Source organism: Periophthalmus magnuspinnatus, chromosome 9, assembly GCF_009829125.3.
Source record: "Periophthalmus magnuspinnatus isolate fPerMag1 chromosome 9, fPerMag1.2.pri, whole genome shotgun sequence".
Taxonomy (NCBI): Eukaryota; Metazoa; Chordata; class Actinopteri; order Gobiiformes; family Gobiidae; genus Periophthalmus; species Periophthalmus magnuspinnatus.
The window spans coordinates 2,864,908-2,887,355 of record NC_047134.1 but is presented as its reverse complement, the minus strand read 5'-3'; the positions used below and the strand labels follow the sequence as shown (position 1 = coordinate 2,887,355).

At 48.9% G+C, this 22,448-nt stretch overlaps 1 protein-coding gene across 1 annotated transcript in view; it reads left to right on the top strand.

Annotated features, from left to right (window-relative positions):
* The window catches only part of abca2 (ATP-binding cassette, sub-family A (ABC1), member 2), a 49,131-nt gene extending 29,222 nt beyond the window's left edge, over positions 1–19,909 (top strand). The window contains exons 19-50 of the mRNA XM_055224490.1: positions 478–628; positions 900–1,104; positions 1,310–1,468; positions 1,861–2,041; positions 2,428–2,640; positions 3,532–3,728; positions 4,164–4,343; positions 4,810–5,027; positions 5,633–5,753; positions 5,880–6,140; positions 6,731–6,955; positions 7,526–7,628; positions 8,556–8,896; positions 9,333–9,540; positions 10,262–10,367; positions 10,823–10,934; positions 11,544–11,604; positions 11,684–11,858; positions 12,248–12,363; positions 12,897–13,044; positions 13,276–13,399; positions 13,591–13,723; positions 14,118–14,238; positions 14,655–14,833; positions 15,155–15,296; positions 15,561–15,695; positions 15,854–15,957; positions 16,079–16,171; positions 16,229–16,331; positions 17,386–17,523; positions 17,744–17,947; positions 18,277–19,909. Coding sequence (XP_055080465.1) covers positions 478–628; positions 900–1,104; positions 1,310–1,468; positions 1,861–2,041; positions 2,428–2,640; positions 3,532–3,728; positions 4,164–4,343; positions 4,810–5,027; positions 5,633–5,753; positions 5,880–6,140; positions 6,731–6,955; positions 7,526–7,628; positions 8,556–8,896; positions 9,333–9,540; positions 10,262–10,367; positions 10,823–10,934; positions 11,544–11,604; positions 11,684–11,858; positions 12,248–12,363; positions 12,897–13,044; positions 13,276–13,399; positions 13,591–13,723; positions 14,118–14,238; positions 14,655–14,833; positions 15,155–15,296; positions 15,561–15,695; positions 15,854–15,957; positions 16,079–16,171; positions 16,229–16,331; positions 17,386–17,523; positions 17,744–17,947; positions 18,277–18,312 — 4,993 coding nt within the window. The 3' untranslated portion in view covers positions 18,313–19,909. The remainder of the gene's footprint in view (positions 1–477; positions 629–899; positions 1,105–1,309; positions 1,469–1,860; positions 2,042–2,427; positions 2,641–3,531; positions 3,729–4,163; positions 4,344–4,809; positions 5,028–5,632; positions 5,754–5,879; positions 6,141–6,730; positions 6,956–7,525; positions 7,629–8,555; positions 8,897–9,332; positions 9,541–10,261; positions 10,368–10,822; positions 10,935–11,543; positions 11,605–11,683; positions 11,859–12,247; positions 12,364–12,896; positions 13,045–13,275; positions 13,400–13,590; positions 13,724–14,117; positions 14,239–14,654; positions 14,834–15,154; positions 15,297–15,560; positions 15,696–15,853; positions 15,958–16,078; positions 16,172–16,228; positions 16,332–17,385; positions 17,524–17,743; positions 17,948–18,276) is intronic.
* Positions 19,910–22,448: the final 2,539 nt, after the last annotated feature.

Here is a 22,448-nt window from a genome sequence, read left to right as displayed (position 1 = left end):
GAGAGAGGAGGAGAGAGAGAGAGGAGGAGAGGAGCAGGAGGAGGAGGCGAGGATGTAGAGGAGAGGGAGAAGAAGGGAGAGAGGAGGAGGCAGAGGAGAGGAGGAAAAGAGGAGGAGAAAATGTAGAGGAGATGAGGAAGAAGGGAGAGAGGAGGTGAGGATGCAGAGGAGCAAGAAGGGACAGAGGAGAAGATGTAGGGGGGAGGTGGAGGGGAGGGGCAGAGGATGTAGATGATGTAGAGGAGGAAAAAAGGATGAAGAAGAGGAGCAGAGGATGATGATGATGGTCCTCTCTCAGAGGAGGTGCAGAGGATGACGTTCCTCCTCTCTCCTCAGAGGTGCAGAGGATGACGTTCCTCCTCTCTCCTCAGAGGTGCAGAGGATGACGTTCCTCCTCTCTCCTCAGAGGTGCTGAGGATGACGTTCCTCCTCTCAGCTGTAGAGGTGCAGAGTATGACGTTCCTCCTCTTTCCTCAGCTTCCTGGTCTCGGTGCTTTATTCCAAAGCTAAGCTGGCGTCGGCCTGCGGGGGCATCATCTACTTCCTGAGCTACGTGCCCTACATGTACATCGCCATCAGAGAAGAAGTGGCCCACGACAAGATCACGGCCTTCGAGAAGTGCATCGCCGTGAGTACCGCAAATACTGCAATACTACAAGTACTGCTGCAGTACTACAAGTATTACACATGCTACTGCAATAATACACATACTATAGGTACTTCTGCAAATACTGCAAGTACTACAAATTATGCCCTCCTCCTCCTCTCACTCATCTCTCCTCCTTGTTCTAGTCCCAGATGTGCTCTGTCTCCTCCTCCTCCTCTCACTCATCTCTCCTCCCTCTTCCAGTCCCTGATGTCCTCCTCCTCCTCTCACTCCTCTCTCCTCCTTGTTCCAGTCCCTGATGTCCACCACTGCCTTCGGCCTTGGGTCAAAGTACTTTGCGCTGTACGAGGTTGCGGGCGTGGGGATCCAGTGGAGAACCATCTGCCAGTCTCCAGTAGAGGGTGACGACTTCCACCTGGGGCTGTCCATGATGATGCTGGTGCTGGACGCGGCGCTGTACGGCGTGCTCTGCTGGTACATCGAGGCGGTGCACCCAGGTACAATGCTTTTTTTCACAACATCTTCATAAAGTTTAACGTTTGTGGAGTAGAAGTTTGGAAATGTATTTGTATGTATGTATTTGTAACACTGAGTCTCTCATAGAGTGATACAGAGTTACATAACCCCACCCTCCATCTGACACTATGACATCATCATCCTGCACCTAACTCCGCCCTGTTGCCCGTGTGTGTCTGTGCCCAGGTATGTACGGCCTCCCACGGCCTTGGTACTTCCCCCTGCAGAGGTCCTACTGGACAGGCAGCGGCCGTGTGGACTCCTGGGAGTGCTGCGGAGGAGGCGCCACCCACCTGAGCATCATGGAGGAAGACCAAGCCTGTGCCATGGACCAGCGCAGATCAGGTACCAGCTTTAGTCTGTGTTTAGACCAGGTTTAGACTTGGTTTAATTCTGGTTTAGTCCTGGTTTACACCTGGTTTAGACCTGGTTTAGTCCTGGTTTAGTCCAGTTTAGACCTGGTTTAGACCTGGTTTAGACCTGATTTAGACCTGATTTAATCCTGTTTAGACCTGGTTTAGACCTGGTTTAGACCTGGTTTAGACCTGGTTTAGACCTGGTTTAGACCTGGTTTTGTCCTGGTTTAGTCCTGGCCCAGTCCTGGCCCAGTCCTGGCCCAGTCCTGGCCCAGTCCTGGCTCAGACCTGGCTCAGTCCTGGCCCAGTCCTGGTCCAGTCCTGGTCCAGTCCTGGTCCAGTCCTGGTCCAGTCCTCGTTCATTCCTGGTTCTTGTTCCAGAGGAGCTGCGTGGTTTGGAGGAGGAGCCTGTTCATCTCCCTCTTGTCGTTTGCATCGATAAACTCACCAAAGTATATAAAAACGACGGAAAAATGGCGCTGAACCAACTGAGCCTGAACCTACACGAGGACCAGGTTGTGTCCTTCCTGGGCCATAACGGGGCCGGCAAGACCACCACCATGTGAGTACCCCGAAAACTCCACCTACAAACCACCTACAGAACAGCACCATGTCAGGTTGCTGTCTACAGTTTTGTATCATGTTTTTTGTATATTTATTCAGAATTGTCGTTGGGGAGCATGGGTGATGTTGGCTTGTGGGTGGAGCCTCGTACAGGCTCGCACTGCTAACCATAAGTAAGGTCTGAATAGGTCTTAGGCGAGATCTCTAGATTACTCAAACATGCATGGATGACTAAAACGTCTCCATGTTTTTGATGAGGGAAAATTAGAACATGCTCTTACAATCACATAATGGCCGACATAATTACCACAACAACAGAAGCGACAATCTCTCGAGCCAGAATGTTATTTTTCTGATTCAAAAGTGTTTTCTTGCTTCTGATAGGTCGATCCTCACGGGTCTGTTCCCACCCACCTCCGGCTCGGCGACCATTTATGGGCACGACATCCGCACAGAGATGGACCGGATTCGTCAGAACCTCGGAATCTGTCCTCAGCACAACGTCCTGTTTGACCGGCTCAGCGTGCATGAGCATCTATGGCTCTACTCCAGGCTCAAGGGCGTGCACGAGGACCTCATCCGCAAGGAGACCGACAAGTAGGTTTAGACCGTGTGTAGACCGGGTTTGAACTGGGTCTAGACCGTGTTTAGAGTAGGTTTGTAGCGGCTTTAGATCAGATTTAGACCGGGGTTAAACCGGGTTTAGTGCATTTTTTTTCTGGGTTCTCCTCATGTTCCTGTTTTGGTCTCCTCTGGGTTCTCCTGATGTTCCTCTCCTGTTCTGGTCTCCACTGGGTTCTCCTCATGTTCCTCTTCTGTTCTGTTCTCCATTGTGTTTTCCTCATGTTCCTCTCCTGGTCTCCTCTGGGTTCTCCTCATTTTCCTGTTTTGGTCTGCTCTGGGTTTTCCTCATGTTTCACTCTTGTCCTGGTCTCCTCTGGGTTCTCATTTTCTTCTTCTGGTATCCTCTGGGTTCTTCTCATGTTCCTGTTTTCGTCTCCTCTGGGTTGTCCTCATGTTCCTCTTCTGTTCTGTTCTCCGTTGGGTTTTCCTCATGTTCCTCTCCTGGTCTCCACTGGGTTCTCCTCATTTTCCCCTCCTGTTTTGGTTTCCTCTGGGTTCTCCTCATATTCCTGTTTTGCTCTGCTCTGGGTTTTCCTCATGTTTCTCTCCTGTTCTGGTCTCCTCTGGGTTCCATTTTCTTCTTCTGGTATCCTCTGGGTTCTTCTCATGTTCCTACTCTGTTCTAGTCTTCTCTTGGTTCTCCTCATGTTCCTCTTCTGTTCTGGTGTCCTCTGGGTTCTGCTCATGTTCCTCTTCTATTCTGGTCTCCTCTGGGTTTTCCGCATGTTCCTGTTTCGGGCTTCTCTGGGTTCTCCTCATGTTCATCTTCTATTCTGGTCTCCTCTGGGTTCTTTTTGTGTTTCTCTCCTGTTCTGGTCTCATTTGGGCTCTCCCCATGTTCATCTTCTGTTCTGGTCTCTTCAGGATGATCGTAGATTTGGGCCTGTCTCACAAGCGTCACAGCCTGGTGCAGACTCTCTCAGGGGGGATGAAGAGGAAGCTGTCTGTGGCCATTGCGTTTGTGGGCGGCTCCAGAGCCGTGATCCTGGACGAGCCCACGGCCGGAGTGGACCCCTATGCCAGGAGGGCCATCTGGGACCTCATCCTCAAGTACAAGCAGGGTAAGATCAGGTTGAGACAGGGGAGAAACCGAGAAAAGAGCGAGTTTAGGGCTGGCATCAGACTGGAGTTAAACCAGGTTTGACCAGGGTTAGACCAGGGTACAACCGGGTTTAGACCGGGTTTAGCCCGGATTTAGACCGGGTTTAGACCACCAGCGTGCGGCGAGGTTTAGTCCTGGTTCAGTCCTGATTCAGTCCTGGTTTAAACTTGGTTCAGATCTGGTCCAGTTGTGGTTCAGACCTGGCTCAGACCTGGTTCAGACCTGGTTCAGGTCTGATTCAGGTCTGGTTCAGTGGTGGTTTAGACCTGGTTCAGTCCTGGTTCAGTCCTGGTTCAGACCTGGTTCAGACCTGGTTCAGACCTGGTTCAGACTAGGTTCAGACCTGGTTTAGAGCTGGTTCAGACCTGGTTTAGTTCCGGTTCTCTCTGTCCAGGCCGGACTATCCTTCTCTCCACTCATCACATGGATGAGGCAGATCTTCTTGGAGACAGAATTGCCATCATCTCTCATGGGCGTCTGCAGTGCTGCGGGTCACCGCTGTTCCTCAAGAGCACCTACGGAGACGGATACAAGCTCACGCTGGTCAAGAGGCAGAGCGACACGGGGGAGACAGGTGAGACGGGCCAGAGGGGTGAGATTGGGGAGACAGGGAGACAGGTGAGCACCTACAGAGATGGATACAAGCTCATGCTGGTCAAGAGGCAGAACGACACGGGGGAGACGGGTGAGGCGAGTCGGAGGGGTAAGACTGGGGAGAGGGAGGTGATGGGGGAGACAGGGTACACGGACTCTGGCTCCAATTCACTTTCTCTGTAAAAACTATGTCCCCTCTCTCTGTAACTGCTGCTGTCAGACTCGTCATTTTGGTCGTGAATGTTTGTATTAACCCTCTACAGGATCCTGGGGTTTTTATTTCACTACTGTGTCCAGCAGGTTTAATTGAAGCGTTGCTAAACTAGCAGTAGGAGGAGGCATGTACCTTCAACAGCCTCACTCCTGATTGTCTCATCACGCCCATGATCACTTCCTGTTTGTCTATGTACAGTCCATGGGAATGACCCTGTTTTGCCTCCCCTCAGGTTCGGGTCAGCCCCCTCCCTCCCCCACGGCCCCTCCCTCTCTCTTAGCCCCTCCCTCCCCTTTGTCCCCGCCTTCTCTCTGCTCAGAGCCCAGAGTCTCTCAGTTTGTGCGTCAGTTCGTCCCGTCCTGTCTCCTCGTGTCCGACTCCAACACGGAGCTGTCCTACATCCTGCCGTCGGATGCCGCAAGGAAAGGCGGCTTTGAGCGCCTCTTTCAGGTTAGACAAGGAACTGCAAAAGAGAGATGAAATCAGCGCTATGGGACAACATCTGAAAAACATCTGACACATCTCTCTCTCTCTCTCTACGAACCCCCCCCGTCCCTCACTCTCCTGTCTCTCTCTCTCCTGCTTCTGTCTCTCCTCCTGCCCCTATCTCTCGCTCTTCTCCTCTCCCTCTCTCCTCTCTCTCCTCCCTCCTCTGCCTCTCTTTCCTCCTCCTACTGTCTCCCCCCTCTCTCCTGTCTCTCTGTTCTCCCCCTCTCATTTCCTCCACCTCTCTCATGTCTCTCTCCCTCTCTCTCCTCCTCCGCCTCTCTCACCTCTCTCTCCTCCTCTGCCTCTCTCCTCTCTTTCCTCCTCTTCCTACTGTCTCCCCCTCCTGTCTCTCTCCTTCCCCAATCTCTCTCTCTCTCTCTTTTTCCTGTTTCTCTCTTTCTCCTCCTCTGCCTCTCTAACCTCTCTCCCCTCCTCTGCCTCTCCTCTCTTTCCTCCTCCTACTGTCTCCCCCCCTCCTGTCTCTCTCCTCTCCCAATCTCTCTCTTTCTCTCTCTTTCCTGTCTCTCTCTCTCTCTCTCTCTCTCCTCCTGTCTTTTCCCTCTCAGGCTCTGGAGAGCAGTCTTCACAGCTTGGCTCTCACAAGCTTTGGTCTGATGGACACCACACTGGAAGAGGTCTTCCTGAAGGTGTCTGAGGAGGACCTGTCTGTGGAGGACAGCGATATGGGTACTCTCCCTCTCTCTCTCTCTGTCCTCACTTCAGTCTGACCTGAGTCTTTCCTTCCTCAGTCTCTCACTTGTTGTTGATCAGAGTAACGGCTGTTTTCTTGAGCAGTGCTTTGTGTTTGTGCAGATGTGAAGGGCTCCCCCTGCAGGTCGCCTCCGGGCTCTGCAGCCACTGGCCCCTCAGAGCGCCCCCCGGTGGAGGAGAGCCAGGAACTGCAGAGCCCCGGGCCCAGCCGCGGCCGGGCGTCTGTGGGGTCAGCGAGTTCGGCGGGGTCGGCAGGCTCTGTGGGGTCTGTTCGGGGTGATGAGGGCGGGCTGTACTCTGAGTTTTATGGAGAATATTCGCCACTGTTTGACACCGGGAACGAGTCCGACGTGAGCCTCAGAGGTACGGCTCCTTAACATGTATGTCTGTTTGTGTTTTTACCTCCAAATCAAAAACGCACCTGGAATTTCATTCTGTCTCCCTCTGCACACTCTGTTACACCTTGTGAGGTCATTATAAAATTATAAAGGGACCGGCCTCCTGCTGGTGCCCAGAGTCAGGACTAAACATGGAGAATCAGCGTTTCAGTTTTCTGCAGCTAAAACCTGAAACATTCTTCCTGAAGATGTGGGACAGACCTCTACTTTGACAATGTTTAAATCCAGGCTCAAAACAGTTCTGTTTATCTGTGCATACGACCGAAAGGTTTTTATTCTGCACTCTTCTATTTTAATGGTAATTTTATGATGATTATTTGTGATTATTTATGTTTTGATTTGTGTGATTTTAAAGTCCTTCTTATTCTGTAAAGCACTTCGAATTACTTTGTGTACGAATTGTGCTGTACAAATAAACTTGCCTTGCCTTGCCATAAAAGATGATTCTGAACTGTAAATATGACAGAATCATATAATAATAAACTAATACCACCTTACACTAGAGTGTACAGGGTTCTGTGGTGCTGACTCTGCTGTGTTCGCTGTGGCCCACAGGGGACGCTGATGAGCCCGCGGAGCAGGAAGAGAGTGGCCTGCCGGAAGGGCGGGGGCGGTACAGGCTGGAGGGGTGGAGCCTGAAGGTGGCACAGTTTCATGGTTTGATGGTGAAGCGGTTTCACTGCGCCAAACGAAACACCAAACTGCTGTTCTCTCAGATCCTGCTGCCCGCCTGCTTCGTCTGCGTCGCCATGACCGTCGCCCTGTCCGTGCCCCGCATCGGTAACAGAACTGTCAAATATAGTACTACAACTACAACTACACGATCAATATTAATACTGCACATCATTATTATTACTTATTACTGAGCTAAAGCTTGGGCATAATTGGGTCTTCCAAATGGAGGATAACAAAGTCAGTGTGGCCATCACAAAGCCCTGATCTCAATCCTATTGAAAATGTATGAGTAGGAGGCATGTGCGAGTAAGGCGGCCTACAAACTTGGCTCAGTTACACCAGTTCTGCCAGGATGGGCCAAATGGGCCAAAACTATTGTCAGAAGCTTGTGGAAGGAGTTCCAATATTTGACCCAAGTCATGCAGTATAAAGGCAATGCGACCAAATACTAATGAAATGCATGTAAACTTCTGACTTTGAAGAAAGTCATGAAAAATTGTCTAAATATTCCTTCTCTCATTATTGTGCCATTTAGCAAACATAATCATTTTGATAATCCTAATTGACCTAAAACAGGAAAATTTTTGTCTGATTTCACATCAGTGAGGAAAAAAGCGTGTGAGTCTTGTCATATAGTGTGTGTAAACTTGTCCTGCTTCTCTTCCTTTGCTGTAGGAGACCTGCCACCTTTGGTCCTGTCTCCCTCTCAGTATCACAACTACACCCAGCCCCGAGGAAACTTCATCCCCTTTGCCAACGAGGACCGTCCCCAGTACAGGTACGCCTCTCTTCCACTGGCACAGCTCCCTCAGGGCCTTGGGGCATTTCTGTGGAGCGGGTCTGTGGCGCGGCTCCCTCCGCTAGGTCCAGGGGCCGGGATCTGCTCCGTGAGACACTGACATCACCCAAACAGAACATGTTTTATTAATAAATGAAATCTAAATTGTATCTGAATTATACTTTTAATCACGAGGCCTGATCTCACAAAAACATGTTTACGAATTAAGTTTGTGGTGCTGTGAGATTAGGCTAAAGCTAATGCTAAAGCTAAAGTTAAAGCTTATGCTAAAGCTAATGCATTTATTTCACTTCTTGTTGTTTTTACCGTCTCTTAAAAAGTTTGACTCAAGTCAGATATTTTATGACCTGAAAATATCACTTTATATTTGAGTGCTGTTAATCCATAAACAGGAAACAGCTGTTAGCTGTGCGCTAGCTTTGTTTTGCGGAGAATATCGGCTTAACATACAAGTTCCCATCACTTGAAATACAGCATTTTAAAACAAGTTCCCGTTTGATGAGAGATTATTATTTTATGTTTATATCTGTTTTGGTCATATTTCTCCTGAGTTGTTATCGTCGTACTGCGTTATCTCTCATCAAATCATCTGTTTGGTCCAACCACATGTGGAGCCATACCAGGAGCTAATACCCTCCAGGGTCATACACTTTTTGAGCCAGTACCCTCCCTGGTCAGACCCTCAAACGGGGCGGTTCACTTTAGACAGCAGAGACACTTGTGGCCTGGGCCAATCTCCTCCAAAGTGAACCTAATGATACTAATGAACCTCCTGATTCTGCCCCTAGTTGATAGTGTGGATTGTAAAACACATTGAGCTGTCTTTTCAAAATACTGTATATTTCTCATGTGATATTTGTCATACAGTCCCGTGTCTCTTGTGTGATGAGTCCCTGTGTGTTGTAGGAGCTCCCAGTCACCTGACGCTAGTCCTGCAGCGATCGTGCACACGCTGCGCCTGCCGTCGGGGGTGGGTGCGACGTGCGTGCTGCGGGCGCCACACAACGGCACCCTGGATGCTCTGGCCCTGTCTCTGTCCTTGTCGCTGTCCCTGTCGCCATCTCTGCCGAGTTTTAAGGCGGCGGCCGTTCAATGCTTCGATCGCATGTGTTTGGACTCTCTCACTCCTGGTGCACCGCTTTCAAACTTTGTCCCGCCCCCTCCCTCCCCCGCGCCCTCTGACCCCGACCCACGATTTGACGACTCACTCTGGAACTTCACCGTGGCTCCGCCCACCACCGTTCATGGTCAGACCTGTTTTAGTCCTCGTTAGGTTCTGGCTTAGTCCTGCTTTTCTTTGTTAAAAATACCAAGATTAAAATCTGTGTGCTGACTACCTCCCGAGTGAAAATACATTATCAAAGTTCACAAATTGCAGGCTTTTCGAAGATTCACACAAAATAAAAATGGACCCAGAACAGACCCTTGTGGAACTCCACATCTGATATTTTTACATTCAGAACCTTGTCCATTAAAATGTACTGTTTCAGATGTCCTGCTTTAGTTCTAATTTAGTCCTTGTTTAGACCTGCTTCACTCCTGCTTTAGTCCTGGTTCAGTCCTGGTTTAGTCCTGGTTTAATCCTGGTTTTGTCCCGATTTAGTCCTGATTTAGTCGCGGTTCAGTCCCAGTTTAGACCCGGTTCAGTCCTGGTGTAGACCTGTGTCTCTGTCTCTCTCTCAGTGACCTCTGTGCCGGCGCTGCCTCTCTCAGTACATGAGCCAGTTCGCTGTGTTTGTTCGATGACGGGCACAGGCTTCTCCTGCCCCAGCGGCGTGGGAGGGCATCCGCCCCTGGCCAAAGTGGTGACGGGCGACATCCTGGTGGACATCACTGGGAGGAACGTGTCCGAGTATCTGCTTTATACGTCTGACCGGCTGAGACTGCACAGGTCAGACACACAAGCAAGCAGGCCTACGAGGGGGTTAGTCCTGGTTTAGACCTGGTTTAGTCCTGATTTAGTTCTGGTTTAGTCCTGGTTCAGTCCTGTTCAGTTCTGGTTTAGTCCTGGTTTAGGCCTGGTTCAGTCATAGTTTAGTCCTGGTTTAGTCCTGGTTTAGTCCTGGTTCAGTCCTAGTTTAGTCCTGGTTTAGTCCTGGTTCAGTCCTGGTTTAGTCCTTTTGCAGTCCTGGTTTAGTCCTGGTTCAGTCCTGGTTCAGTCCTAGTTTAGTCCTGTTTTAGTCCTGGTTCAGTCCTGGTTTAGTCCTGGTTCAGTCCTGGTTTAGTCCTGGTTTACTCCTGGTTCAGTCCTGGTTCAGTCCTGGTTCAGTCCTGGTTTAGTCCTTTTGCAGTCCTGGTTTAGTCCTGGTTCAGTCCTGGTTTAGTCCTGGTTTAGTCCTGGTTTAGTTCTGGTTTAGTCCTGGTTCAGTCCTGGTTCGTCCTGGTTTAGTCCTGGTTTAGTTCTGGTTTAGTCCTGGTTTAGTCCTGGTTTAGTCCTGGTTCAGTCCTAGTTCAGTCCTGGTTCAGCTCTGGTTCAGCCCTGGTTCAGCCCTGGTTTAGCCCTGGTTTAGTCCTGGTTTAGTCCTGGTTCAGTCCTGGTTTAGTCCTGGTTTAGTCCTGGTTTAGTCCTGGTTTAGTCCTGGTTTTCTCTCATACTAAACCCTGCCTCTCAGATACGGGGGTCTGACTGTTGGGAACATTCAGAAGTCGGTTCCGGCCTCGTTTGGATCCAGAGTTCCTCCGATGGTCCGGAAGATCGCGGTGAGACGAGCGGCTCAGGTACGCCCCCTGCTGGGTTGGAGTTGGACACAAACTCAGTTTTCTGCTTTGAACTAAATCAGTTTTTATCAGCTTGAAGATTCAGATCTCCAGTTTTTCCAAGTTCAGTTTTATATTTTCTCTCAGAAATTTTAATTTCACTTTCCCTTGAGTTAGAAATATCTTCTTCAGTCTTTGCACTGGCTCCTGTTTGTGTGGGGGGTATTTCCCAACACAGTTTAAAGTTCAGACCTGGGTTCAAACAGGTTAAGATTAGGGTTTAGGTTAAGTTTAGGATCAGTCTCCAGGAAGTCAATGAAAGTCAATGGAATGTCTCCACAAAACACAGAAATCAAACGTGTGTGTCTGTGTGTGCGTCTCTGTATGTCTTTGTCTGTGTGTGTGTCTGTCTGTGTCTCTGTGTGTTTTTGTGTGTCTCCGTGTGTGTGTTTGTGTGTGTCTCTGTGTCTCTGCAGGTGCTGTACAATAACAAAGGCTACCACAGCATGCCTACATATCTGAACGTGCTCAACAACGCCATCCTCAGGGCAAACCTGCCGCCGTCCAGAGGCAACCCGGCCGCCTACGGTAGGCCCGCCCCCGCCACCACAACCGCAACAAGCCCTGCCCATTCAAGTGAACAGGCCGAGCTCAATGGCACATGTCTCTACATTAGTTTTTAGTGGCTAGCGAATGCACACGGGTGTGCGCAAGGACCTCTCTCACCAATCAGAGCAAGAGTAGCTCGAGCGGATTACAATTACGATTACGATTATAAAGCTGTTTTTAAGACAAGAGCTGGAAAAAAGTTTATGATCTGAAAATAGATAAAACCTGTGTGAAAGCTGTAGGTGCCCTGTCGGTCCCTGTCGGTCCCCGTCGGTCCCCGTCAGCCCCTGTCAGCCCCTGTCAGCCCCTGTCAGCCCCTGTCGGTCCCTGTCAGTCCCTGTCAGTCCCTGTCAGCTGAACACGAGTAGTTTATGATTACATTGCGCTCTATTAGAACAATCCTTTCTGGGCAGGAGGGATTTTTTCGTTGTAGTACCAATGAGTGGCCACTAGTCCAACTCAAGTGCGCTCTAAGCAGCAAGACCCTCCCGTTCGTTTAATGGCTTCATGACGCACACCCACCACCAGGGGTCTCTGTCATGAAACGTGTCGCCTGTGAGCTCACATCTGTTTGTCTTTTGTTCAAAGGCATCACTCTGACGAACCATCCGATGAACCGGACCAGCGCCAGTCTGTCACTGGACTACCTGTAAGTGACGTCACTGCCACCGCCGTCACTCCTGCGGCGTGCATGTATTTAAACTGTTTTGTTCTCGTGTTGTTCCAAGGCTGCAGGGCACAGACGTGGTCATTGCCATCTTCATCATCGTGGCCATGTCCTTCGTCCCCGCCTCCTTCGTCGTTTTCCTTGTCTCTGAGAAATCCTCCAAAGCCAAACACCTGCAGTTTGTCAGCGGCTGCGATCCCGTCATCTACTGGCTCTCCAACTACGTGTGGGACATGGTGAGCAGACAGGAGCAGACGGGAGCAGACGGGAGCAGACAGGAGCAGGCAGGAGCAGGCAGGAGCAGACAGGAGCAGACAGGAGCACACAGGAGCAGACAGGAGCAGGCAGGAGCACACAGGAGGAAACAGGAGCAGGCAGGAGCACACAGGAGCAGACACAAGCAGACAGGAGCAGACGGAAGCAGACACGAGCAGGCAGGAGCAGGCAGGAGCACACAGGAGCACACAGGAGCACACAGGAGCAGACACGAGCAGGCAGGAGCAGGCAGGAGCACACAGGAGCACACAGGAGCACACAGGAGCACACAGGAGCACACAGGAGCACACAGGAGCACACAGGAGCACACAGGAGCACACAGGAGCACTGACCCTGTCTCTCTTTACAGTTGAACTACCTGGTCCCTGCCACTTGCTGTGTGTTCATCCTGTTCGTGTTCGACCTCCCGGCCTACACTTCCCACACCAACTTCCCTGCCGTGCTCGCGCTGTTCCTGCTCTACGGGTCAGACTCTACAGAACTACCGACAGTCTGCAGCCGATTTCATTAGCATTTCCCAGGCCGTGATGCTAACTCTAAGCACTGCTCTGTCTTTTAAAACATATTTTAGCACAATCTGGCCATAAAGAATTTGGCTTATCTGAACAACAGGTGAGCGGATTTGTGTTGTTAAACAAGTCCCTCTCAAATAACATTGCAGTCACAAGCTAGCTAGCATTAGCTAACAGTTTTTCAGTTCGTCGCTCTCACCTTCTTGTTGAAAATAAAACTCTTAAACTTGAGCTCTTTAGTTTCCAGACGATCTTAAAAATTTTTGGGCAGGATTTGTTAATGTGTGAGAGTGACTAACTGAAAAACTGTTGGCTAATGCTAATGCTAGCTAGCTTGTGACTGTAATGTTTTTTGAGAGCGACTTGTTTAACAGCACAGATCAACTCACCTGTTGTAGTCAGACAGAGCAGTGCCTCCAGTTAGCATCACACTCAATGCTGCAGAGTCTCTGTTGTAAAGTACTTGTACTTGTGTCTGTTCTGTAGCTGGTCCATCACTCCGATCATGTACCCGGCGTCGTTCTGGTTCGAGGTCCCGAGCACGGCTTACGTCTTCCTTATCGTCATCAACCTCTTCATCGGCATCACCGCCACCGTCGCCACCTTCCTCCTGCAACTGTTTGAACACGACAAGGTATTACCACATGATGACATCACAAGGTGGAACGGAGTGTTTTCAGTCTAAGAGAAGAACTCAGACGCCTAAATATGTAGGGTTTGTGTGTTAAACATGTGTGAATGAAACAAAACACAACTCCAGGTCTCAAAGCAGTGTTCTGTCTTGTACTCACCATGAGAGAGTCCCAGGTGAAGTTCTGGGTCAGGTCTGTGGAGGGGCGAGCTGAGTCCATGTGTCTGTGTGCAGGACCTGAAGAGGGTCAACTCTTACCTCAAGTCCTGCTTCCTGATCTTCCCAAACTACAACCTGGGCCACGGCCTCATGGAGATGGCCTACAACGAGTACCTGAACGAGTACTACGCCAAGATTGGTACTAGACCTGGACCAGGACCGGACCAGGACTAGACCACGACCAGGACTGGACCAGGACTAGACCAAGACCAGAACTAAAGCAGGGCTAATTCCTCTCTCCCTCTCACTTCCCTCTATCTCTCACTCTTCTCTACTCCTCTCCACCTCCTCCTCTCCACCTCCCCCTCTCCTTGTCTCGTCCTCGCTCAGGTCAGTTTGATAAGGTCAAGTCTCCGTTCCAGTGGGACATTGTGACACGGGGGCTCGTTGCCATGACGATCGAAGGTTTCGTGGGGTTCTTCATCACCCTCCTCTGTCAATACAACTTCCTCCGCAAACCTCCGTAAGACTCCTCTGCTCCTCCTTTGCATTCTCATCTCCTCCTCTGCATCCTCAGCTCCTCCTCTTCTCCTCCTCTGCATCCTCTTTTCCTCCTCTGCTCCTCATCTGCATTCTCAGCTCCTCCTCAGCTCCTCCTCTGCATCACCTGCATTATCTGCATCATCTGCCCGTCCTTTGCATCCTCTTCTCCTTTGCACTATCTAACCTTCCTCTCCTCCTATCCCCCTCTCCGCCTCTCCTCCTGTCCTCTGGTCTCTCGTCCTCTCTTCCTCCTCCTGTCCTACTCCTCTCTTCCTCCTCCTCCTCTCCCCTGTCTCTCCTCCTCTCCCCCCTCGCTTTCTCCTCTCCTCCCCCTCTCCTCTGGTCTCTCCTCCTCCTCCTCTTCTCTCTTCCAGGCGTGTTCCTGTGGTCGTTCAGCCCATAGACGATGATGATGAAGATGTTGCATGTGAGAGGAGGAGGGTGCTCAGAGGAGACGCCGACCAAGACGTTCTGAAGATACAGAACCTTACCAAGGTCAGAGGTCACATGACATCAAGGTCAGAGGTCACATGACATAAGCACATTTAGAATACGTCTGGTTTAACTGTAAAAAATGTGAGGCTAGCAATTATAGCAGCTAATCTGGAGTATCATAGCAACCGAAGAGCCAATCTGAAGTGAGGCTGTTGAAGGTAACGCCCCTTCTCGCCCGCACCGCAGATTTAGCATGGAGCAGGTGCTAAGCAACGCTGTCAATCAAACCTGCTGCTAACGCTTATTTATATTGTGATTTAAAATGTACAAATTGTAACATAAAGATCCACAGAGTCACAGATTAAAACAACAGAAACACAAGTCCTGGTCCAATCCTGTTCCAGTCCTGGTTCAGTCCTAGTTCAGTCCCAGCTCAGTACTGGACCAGTCCTGGTTCAGTTCTGGTCTTGTTGCAGGTGTATAAGTCCCGTAAAATGGGCCGGATCCTAGCTGTGGACCGCCTGTGCCTCGGTGTTCGTCCGGGGGAATGCTTCGGACTTTTGGGAGTGAATGGAGCCGGAAAAACGTCTACCTTCAAAATGCTGACGGGAGACGAGAGCACGAGCGGAGGAGAGGCCTACATCTGCGGAAACAGGTCTGGACAAAGACTAGGACTGGACCAGGACTAGACCGGGTCTGGACCGGGACTGGACTAGGACTAGACCAGGTCTGGACCGGGACTGGACCAGGACTGGATCAGGACTAGACTATGACTAGACCACCTTTAGACAAGTACTATAGCAGGAACCAGTCTTGATCAGGATGAGATCAGGATGGGACTGGATCTAAACTCAGTCTAAACCCAGTCTAACCTGGTCTAAACCCGTCTCCTGGTCTAAACCTTGTCTAACCCAGTCTAACCCGGTCTAACCCGGTCTAACCCGGTCTAACCCGGTCTAACCCGGTCTCTGTGCAGTGTGCTGAGGGAGCTGTTGAAGGTGCAGCTCACTGTAGGATACTGTCCTCAGTTTGATGCTTTGTTTGACGACCTCACAGCCCGAGAGCATCTGCAGCTCTACACACGCCTGAGGGGGGCGCCATGGAGCGACCAGGCCAGGGTCAGTGCCCTCCCTCCTGTGTCCCTGTGTGTCAGATGTCCTCCCTGTGTGTCAGATGTCCTCCCTGTGTGTCAGATGTCCTCCCTGTGTGTCAGATGTCCTCCCTGTGTGTCAGATGTCCTCCCTGTGTGTCAGATGTCCTCCCTGTGTGTCAGATGTCCTTCCTTTCTGTAGTTGGGGACAGGTTGTGGTTGGATAAACATGGTAGGATATTCAACCTTATTGCTATGGAAACGCCTGATCAGTTCCGGTTGCGTCCTGCAGGTGGTGCAGTGGGCTCTGGAGAAGCTGGATCTGTGTAAATATGCAGACGAGCCAGCGGCGACCTACAGCGGCGGCAACAAACGCAAACTGTCCACCGCCATCGCCCTCATCGGCTTTCCTCCCCTCATCTTCCTTGTGAGAACAGTCCCACTCACACACACATACACACAAACACACATACACACACACCCCCCGACACACATACACACACGCAAACACACACGCAAACACACAGACTCACACATGCATTTGTCTGAAATGTTCCGTAATATCTCGCTCTCTCTTTGTGTCAGGACGAGCCCACCTCTGGGATGGATCCTAAAGCTCGCAGGTTTCTCTGGAACCTCATCCTCGACATCATCAAAACGGGACGCTCAGTGGTGCTGACGTCACACAGGTGAGACAAGTGACACCTGATGTCACATGAGTGAGATATGTGACACCTGTATGGCTACTATGTGTGTAGTACCTAGTACATGTGCGTAGTACATGTAGTACACATGTGTTTGTGTGTTCAGTATGGAGGAGTGTGAGGCCCTCTGTACACGGCTTGGCATCATGGTCAACGGACGCCTCAAGTGTCTCGGCAGCATTCAGCACCTCAAGAACAGGTAAAGTCCTGGTTTAGTCCTGGTCCAGACCCGGTCTAAACCCTGTTCTCTGTGCAGGTTTGGAGACGGGTACATGATCACAGTCAGGACCAAATCCAGCTCCAATGTGAAAGAAGTGGTTCGGTTCTTCAGCAGGAACTTCCCCGAGGCGCTGCTCAAGGTCAAAACACTATGTACTGTGTATATATATATACATGCCACATTTGATGGTCACTTGTGTAAGTGGCTTGTCATTGGCCTCAAGGGTGGTTTTCCACAACTTCATCGAGTTTGCAATGAAGGCTCTTAGAGTCCCGTTGATGTTGTCCAGCTCCAGGCATTCAATGATCCATGTGTGTGGCACTGAGTCGTAGGCTTTCTTGTTATCAATCCAGGCAGTGCACAGGTTGGTCTGACGGGTTCTGCAGTTTTGGGCTCTGTCTATACCCTGTCTATACTCTGTCTATACTCTGTCTATACTGTGTCTATACTCTGTCTATACTCTGTCTACACCCTGTCTACACCCTGTCTATACTCTGTCTATACTCTGTCTATATTCTGTCTATACTCTGTCTATACTCTGTCTATACTCTGTCTATACTCTGTCTATACTCTGTCTATACTGTGTCTATACTCTGTCGACACCCTGTCTACACCCTGTCTATACTCTGTCTATACTCTGTCTATATTCTGTCTACACTCTGTCTATACTCTGTCTATACTCTGTCTATACTCTGTCTACACCCTGTCTACACCCTGTCTACACTCTGTCTATACTCTGTCTATACTCTGTCTATACTCTGTCTATACTCTGTCTATACTCTGTCTATACTCTGTCTATACTCTGTCTATACTCTGTCTATACTCTGTCTATAGTCTGTCTATACTCTGTACACTTACTCTGAACCTGAAAAACTCTGGACTGGTTTATATTTTATACAGAATAATTTGAATACAACAGTTTGAAGGATTTACAACAGAATTATAATGAAAAGTCCAGTTTCGTTTAGTTTGCCTGAATTCTTCACAAAATGGCTGCTAGTTACTGTTCGTTACCATAGCAATAATCTCTTTAGCCTTCATTAAAACCACCTTGGGATGAACAGTGAACATATCTAGACTCCAGTGAGGTACTCACCCAGACCTGGGCTCTGGTTATGACCTGGTCTTACTGTAGTCCTGTTTCTGACCCGATCACTTCTTCTGATCCGGTCTTGGTTCTGGTCTTGTTGCAGGAGCAGCACCACACCAAAGTCCAGTTCCAGCTGAAGTCCGAGCGCTTGTCTCTAGCTCAGGTTTTCAGTAAAATGCAAAGAGTTGTGGATCTGCTCGGCATCCAGGACTATTCAGTGAGCCAGACCACCCTGGACAACGTAAGTCCTCAACCAGGACTAGAGCTTGACTAGACCTGGACTAGACCAGGACTGAACCAGGACTAGACTAGGACTAGACCAGGAGTATTCAGTGAGCCAGACCACCCTGGACAATGTCAGTCCTGAACCAGGACCAGGACTGAGACAGGACTGAAACAGAACTAAACCAGGACTACATCAGGACTGAACCAGGATTTGATGTTTGCCTGTTGTTTTTCAGGTGTTTGTGAACTTTGCAAAGCAGCAGAGTGATAATCTGGAGCAGGAGGAGGTGGCGCCCCCCGGTGGAGGACAGTCTCCTCTGCAGTGGCTCCGCAGTCTGCTAAAGTCTCGCTCGGTCCAGACTGAACTGTCACCTCTGATCAACGACGCCCCTGAAGAGCTCAGCGATGATGAACGCCTCATCAGCTTCGAGGAGGAGCGGGTCAGTCTGGTTTAGACCTGGTTTAGACCTGGTTTAGTCCTGGTTTAGTTCAGGTTGAGTTGTGGTTTAGACCTAGTTTAGTCCTGGTTTAGTCCTGGTTTAGACCTAGTTTAGTCCTGGTTTAGACCCAAGTTGAACCCGGTTTTGAGTGCCCGAGTCGGGTTTCCGGGATTAAGCAGGGACTACCAGACTTCCCTTTCCCCAGACACTTCCTCTTCTCACTCGTACCAGGTTCTTATTAGATGTAAATTCCAATCGCTTTCTCTTTTTCCCCCTCTGTCCTTCTCTCCATCCTCTCCCTCCTTTTCCTCCTCCTCTCTCCGTCACAGGTGCAGTTGTCGTTTAACACAGACACTTTGTGCTGAGGAGAAAAAGACTCTGATCTGCACAAAACAGAACCAACCAAAAGAGGCCGTGATGTCACCAGCCAATCACACGAGCCGCTCCTGTCTCCACCACAGATTGTATATATAAATGGACAGAGCTAACCTGCTAGCAGCGGTGTTCCAAACAGGAAGTGATCATGGGTGCACTTCCAGCTCCATCAACTCTGGCTCCAATTCACTTTCTATTTAAAAACTGTGTCCCCTCTCTCTGTACCTGCTGCTGTCAGACTCATCATTTTGGTCTTAAATGTTCGTATTAACCCGCTCTACATGATCCTGGGGTTTTTATTTCACTATTTTGTCTCAAAATCAATGATCGCTCCCGCTAGTGTTAGCAACATGGATGACTGACAGTGTTGCTAAGCGCCTGCTTTCTGCTAAACCAGTGGTGCGGGCGAAAAGGGGCCTTACCTTCAAAAGCCTGGATTCTGAATGGCTCTTTGTTTGCTATGATACTCGCAGTCAGAATTAAAAATATTAAACTGTGCTCCAGATTAGCCGCTATAACTGCTAGCCTCGATGAGCTTCAGTTGGAGCTGGTGACATCACACTCACTCAGCTTCTTCTTTACACAGTCTTTGGTCTCCGTCCACACTCCAGAATGAAACCTTTCCCTCAGTGTGTGCTTTTCAGACTGTAGAATGTGATGATGTCATACTCCAGATGGGGTCAGGGGTCACGCACAGTTCTCTTGATTACACTGGACTTTACCATGAAATATTCAAAAGATAAACTCACAAATAATGAAACTGATCATTTCTATCAGAGACTAACGGCAAGAACTCACTGTGTTACAACAGCAACAGCAACAACAACAACAAGTAACAACAACTGCAACAACAACAGCAGCAATGACAGCACCAACACTAACCATGATGACAACACAAATCAACAAAACTCACTTTATCTGCTCCATCTGTGTTAAATGATTGGTCTATAGAATGTTATGTCATCTGAAACAGCGACAAATCAAACAAACTGACAGATCCCATCGAACAGCTCAATCTCCAAAACGAAGCCTAAAAAGTGTCCACACCTCACCAACAGTTTAAAGAGGGGGTATTCTTTTAGCTTTCCCCTGTGTTCTAACAGACTAAACCAGGACTAAGCCAGGACTAAACCAGGACTAAACCAGGACTAAACCAGGACTAAACCAGGACTAAACCAGGACTGAACCAGAACTGAACCAGGAATAAACCATGTCTAAACCAGGTCAAAACCAGGACCAAACCAGGTCTAAACCAGGGCTGAACAGGACTAAACCAAGACTAAACCAGGTCTAGACCAGGACTAAGAGGGGGTATTCGTTTAGCTTTCCCCTGTGTTCTAACAGACTAAACCAGGACTAAACCAGGACTGAACCAGAACTAAACCAGGACTAAACCAAGACTGAACCAGAACTGAACCAGGACTAAATCAGGACTAAACCACATCTAGACCAGGACTAAGAGGGGGTATTCTTTGAGCTCTGTCCCATGTTCTGACACCGTTCTCTCATTAAAAACATGCCTTTAGGGGTTTTAGATGTCATTCATGCATGTTTGAGTAATCTAGGGATCTGTCCTGGACCCTGTTCAAACCCTCCTTACAGTTAGCAGTACGACTCGATGACTGGGATGCAGCTGATTGTGTTGTGATAGTGCTCTGAAGGGGGAGGGACTTAACATAGAGAGCAATGGGAGGGGAGACTCAGAGCGTCAGAAACAAAAGTGAAACTTGTAAAACATGTTAATATGTTTTGTGCGAATATAGCATTTCAAAACAATAAGAGGAAACATGATGATCTAAATGTATTGTGTTACTGTTAAAAGTAAATACCCCCTCTTTAATACTCCAGAGAAGTAAATAGAAGTAAAAGAATTTAATACTCCTGAGAAGTAAATACCTCATCTTTAATACCCCATAGAAGTAAATACCCCCTCTTTAATACTCCATAGAAGAAAATACAGGGATTACTTTACTTTAATTAAAACCTGATGTCAGAGACGGTCGAATGTTCAGGACAAAGCTCATTTTCTCTGTAAAAATTGTTTGTGTTTTTACAGAGAAAAAATATTTTTTTTATTTTATTTATGTGACAAAATGTTCCTCATAGTGAGAGTGACAACTACTGGACTGAAAATGGACAAAACTTGGACTAAACCAGGACTAAACTGACACTGAACCAGGACTAAATGAGGACTAAATCAGGACTAAATCGGGACTAAACTAGGACTAAAAAGGGACTGAACCAGGACTAAACGGGAAACTGGAGTTAACAGGACTTGTTCTGGTCTAAACTTGTACAGATGTAATATTTTTGAATAAACGATTGTCTGAAACTCTCTGTAGTCTGCTTTTCTCCTGAGCATCAGAGCAGTGAAGGCCTCTGACCTCAGGCCTCAGACTTCAGGCCTCAGGCCTCTGACCTCAGACCCCTGACCTTAAGCCTTAGACCTCAGATCTCTGACCTCAGGCCTTAGACCTCAGATCTCTGACCTCAGGGCTCTGACTTCTAACTTCAGGCCTCTGACCTCAGGCCTCAGACCTCTGACCTTTGACCTCAGGTTTCAGAGCTCTGACCTCAGACTTGTAAAACATTGTAGGTTTGTTCAGAGCGACAGTCCCAGTGCAGTGTTTGTTGATGTTTCTGGATCAGAACCTTTGACTTTTTTTTTTGAAATAGTGAGGAAATATCTGTAACTGATGAAAATACAAGATAGAAAGTTTAATGCTATACTGTGGAACATTCCAGGCAAAGCAAGAACACCTCCATGGAGACAAGCAGGTGGCAGACGCTCCATCAGAAAAGTTGCATATTGTCCCTTTAACTCTTTCCCTTTTTAACATGATTAAATACATGTACGCTATAATGTAAAGGTAAGACAAATTATTAAATACACCATCTACTGCGGCGTACAATTGTCATGATTTAACGTGTCACTACCATGAAATAACCTGAGAAGTAAAACATGGAAGTACGGCAACAACGGAGGACCAATCTACTTTTGCACATTTGTATGACAAGATATAGACAACTGACTGTCCGGTTGGACCCTTCTCCATTCTGTCAGTCTGTATCTGGAAATGCCACAGGATCTTGGCTCGATCATTCTCCACTACCTTTTGAGGTGTTTCTCACCTTGACGTTGGGGTCTCCAGTCTGTACTCTGCACAGATGTTTCTGTACACTATGCCCACCACTTGGTTATGCCGCTCCATGTTTGCCTGCAGTATCTTACACCCTGCAGTCATGTGCTGGATTGTCTCAGGGGCCTCTTTGCACAGTCTACACCTTGGGTCTTGTCTTGTGTTGTAGATCTGGCCCTCTATTGTTCTAGTGCTCAAGGCCAGCTCCTGTGCAGCCAGGATGAGTACCTCTGCTCCAGACCAGCCCTCTCAAGCCATTGGTAGGATTTCTTGATATCAACCACTTCACTCCAATGATGGTACCTCCAGCACTTCTTCCTGGACTGTGGCTCTCACACTCACTAGTCCTCGACCTCCTTCTTTATGGCTTGTGGACAGTCTCTGTGCTGGGTTTAGGATGGAACCCCCATGCATGGTCAGGAGCTTCTGGGTCTTAACATCTGTGGTCTGTATCTCCTCCTTAGATCATATTATGATTCCTGTTGGGTATCTGATTACTGGCAGGGTGTAGCTGTTTATTGCCGCGGTCTTGTTCCTGCCATTTGGCCGTGGCTACTTTCCTTGTTTCCTCTTCAAGGTTGCCATTTGCTTGTGGGATACCAAGGTACTTGTAACTGTAGACTAGAGACCCCAAGGTCAAGGTGGGAAACACCTCCAAAGGTAGTGGAGAATGATCGAGCCAAGATCCTGTGGGACTTCCATATACAGATTGACAGAATGGTGATGGTGAACCAACTGGACATTGTGGTGGTGGATAAACAACAGAGCAAAGTCATTGTGGTGGACATCGTGGTACCAACTGATGGGAACATCAGGAAAAAGGAACATGAGAAACTACAGAAATACAAGGGGCTCAAAGACGAGCTGGAGAAGGCCTGGAAGGTGAAGGTATCAGTGGAGCTCGTGGACTAGGAACAGCATAACTACTGTGCAGAACCCTCAAGCTCCCAGGCCTGTGGCAGAGGACCTGAGTGTGGAAAAGAGAG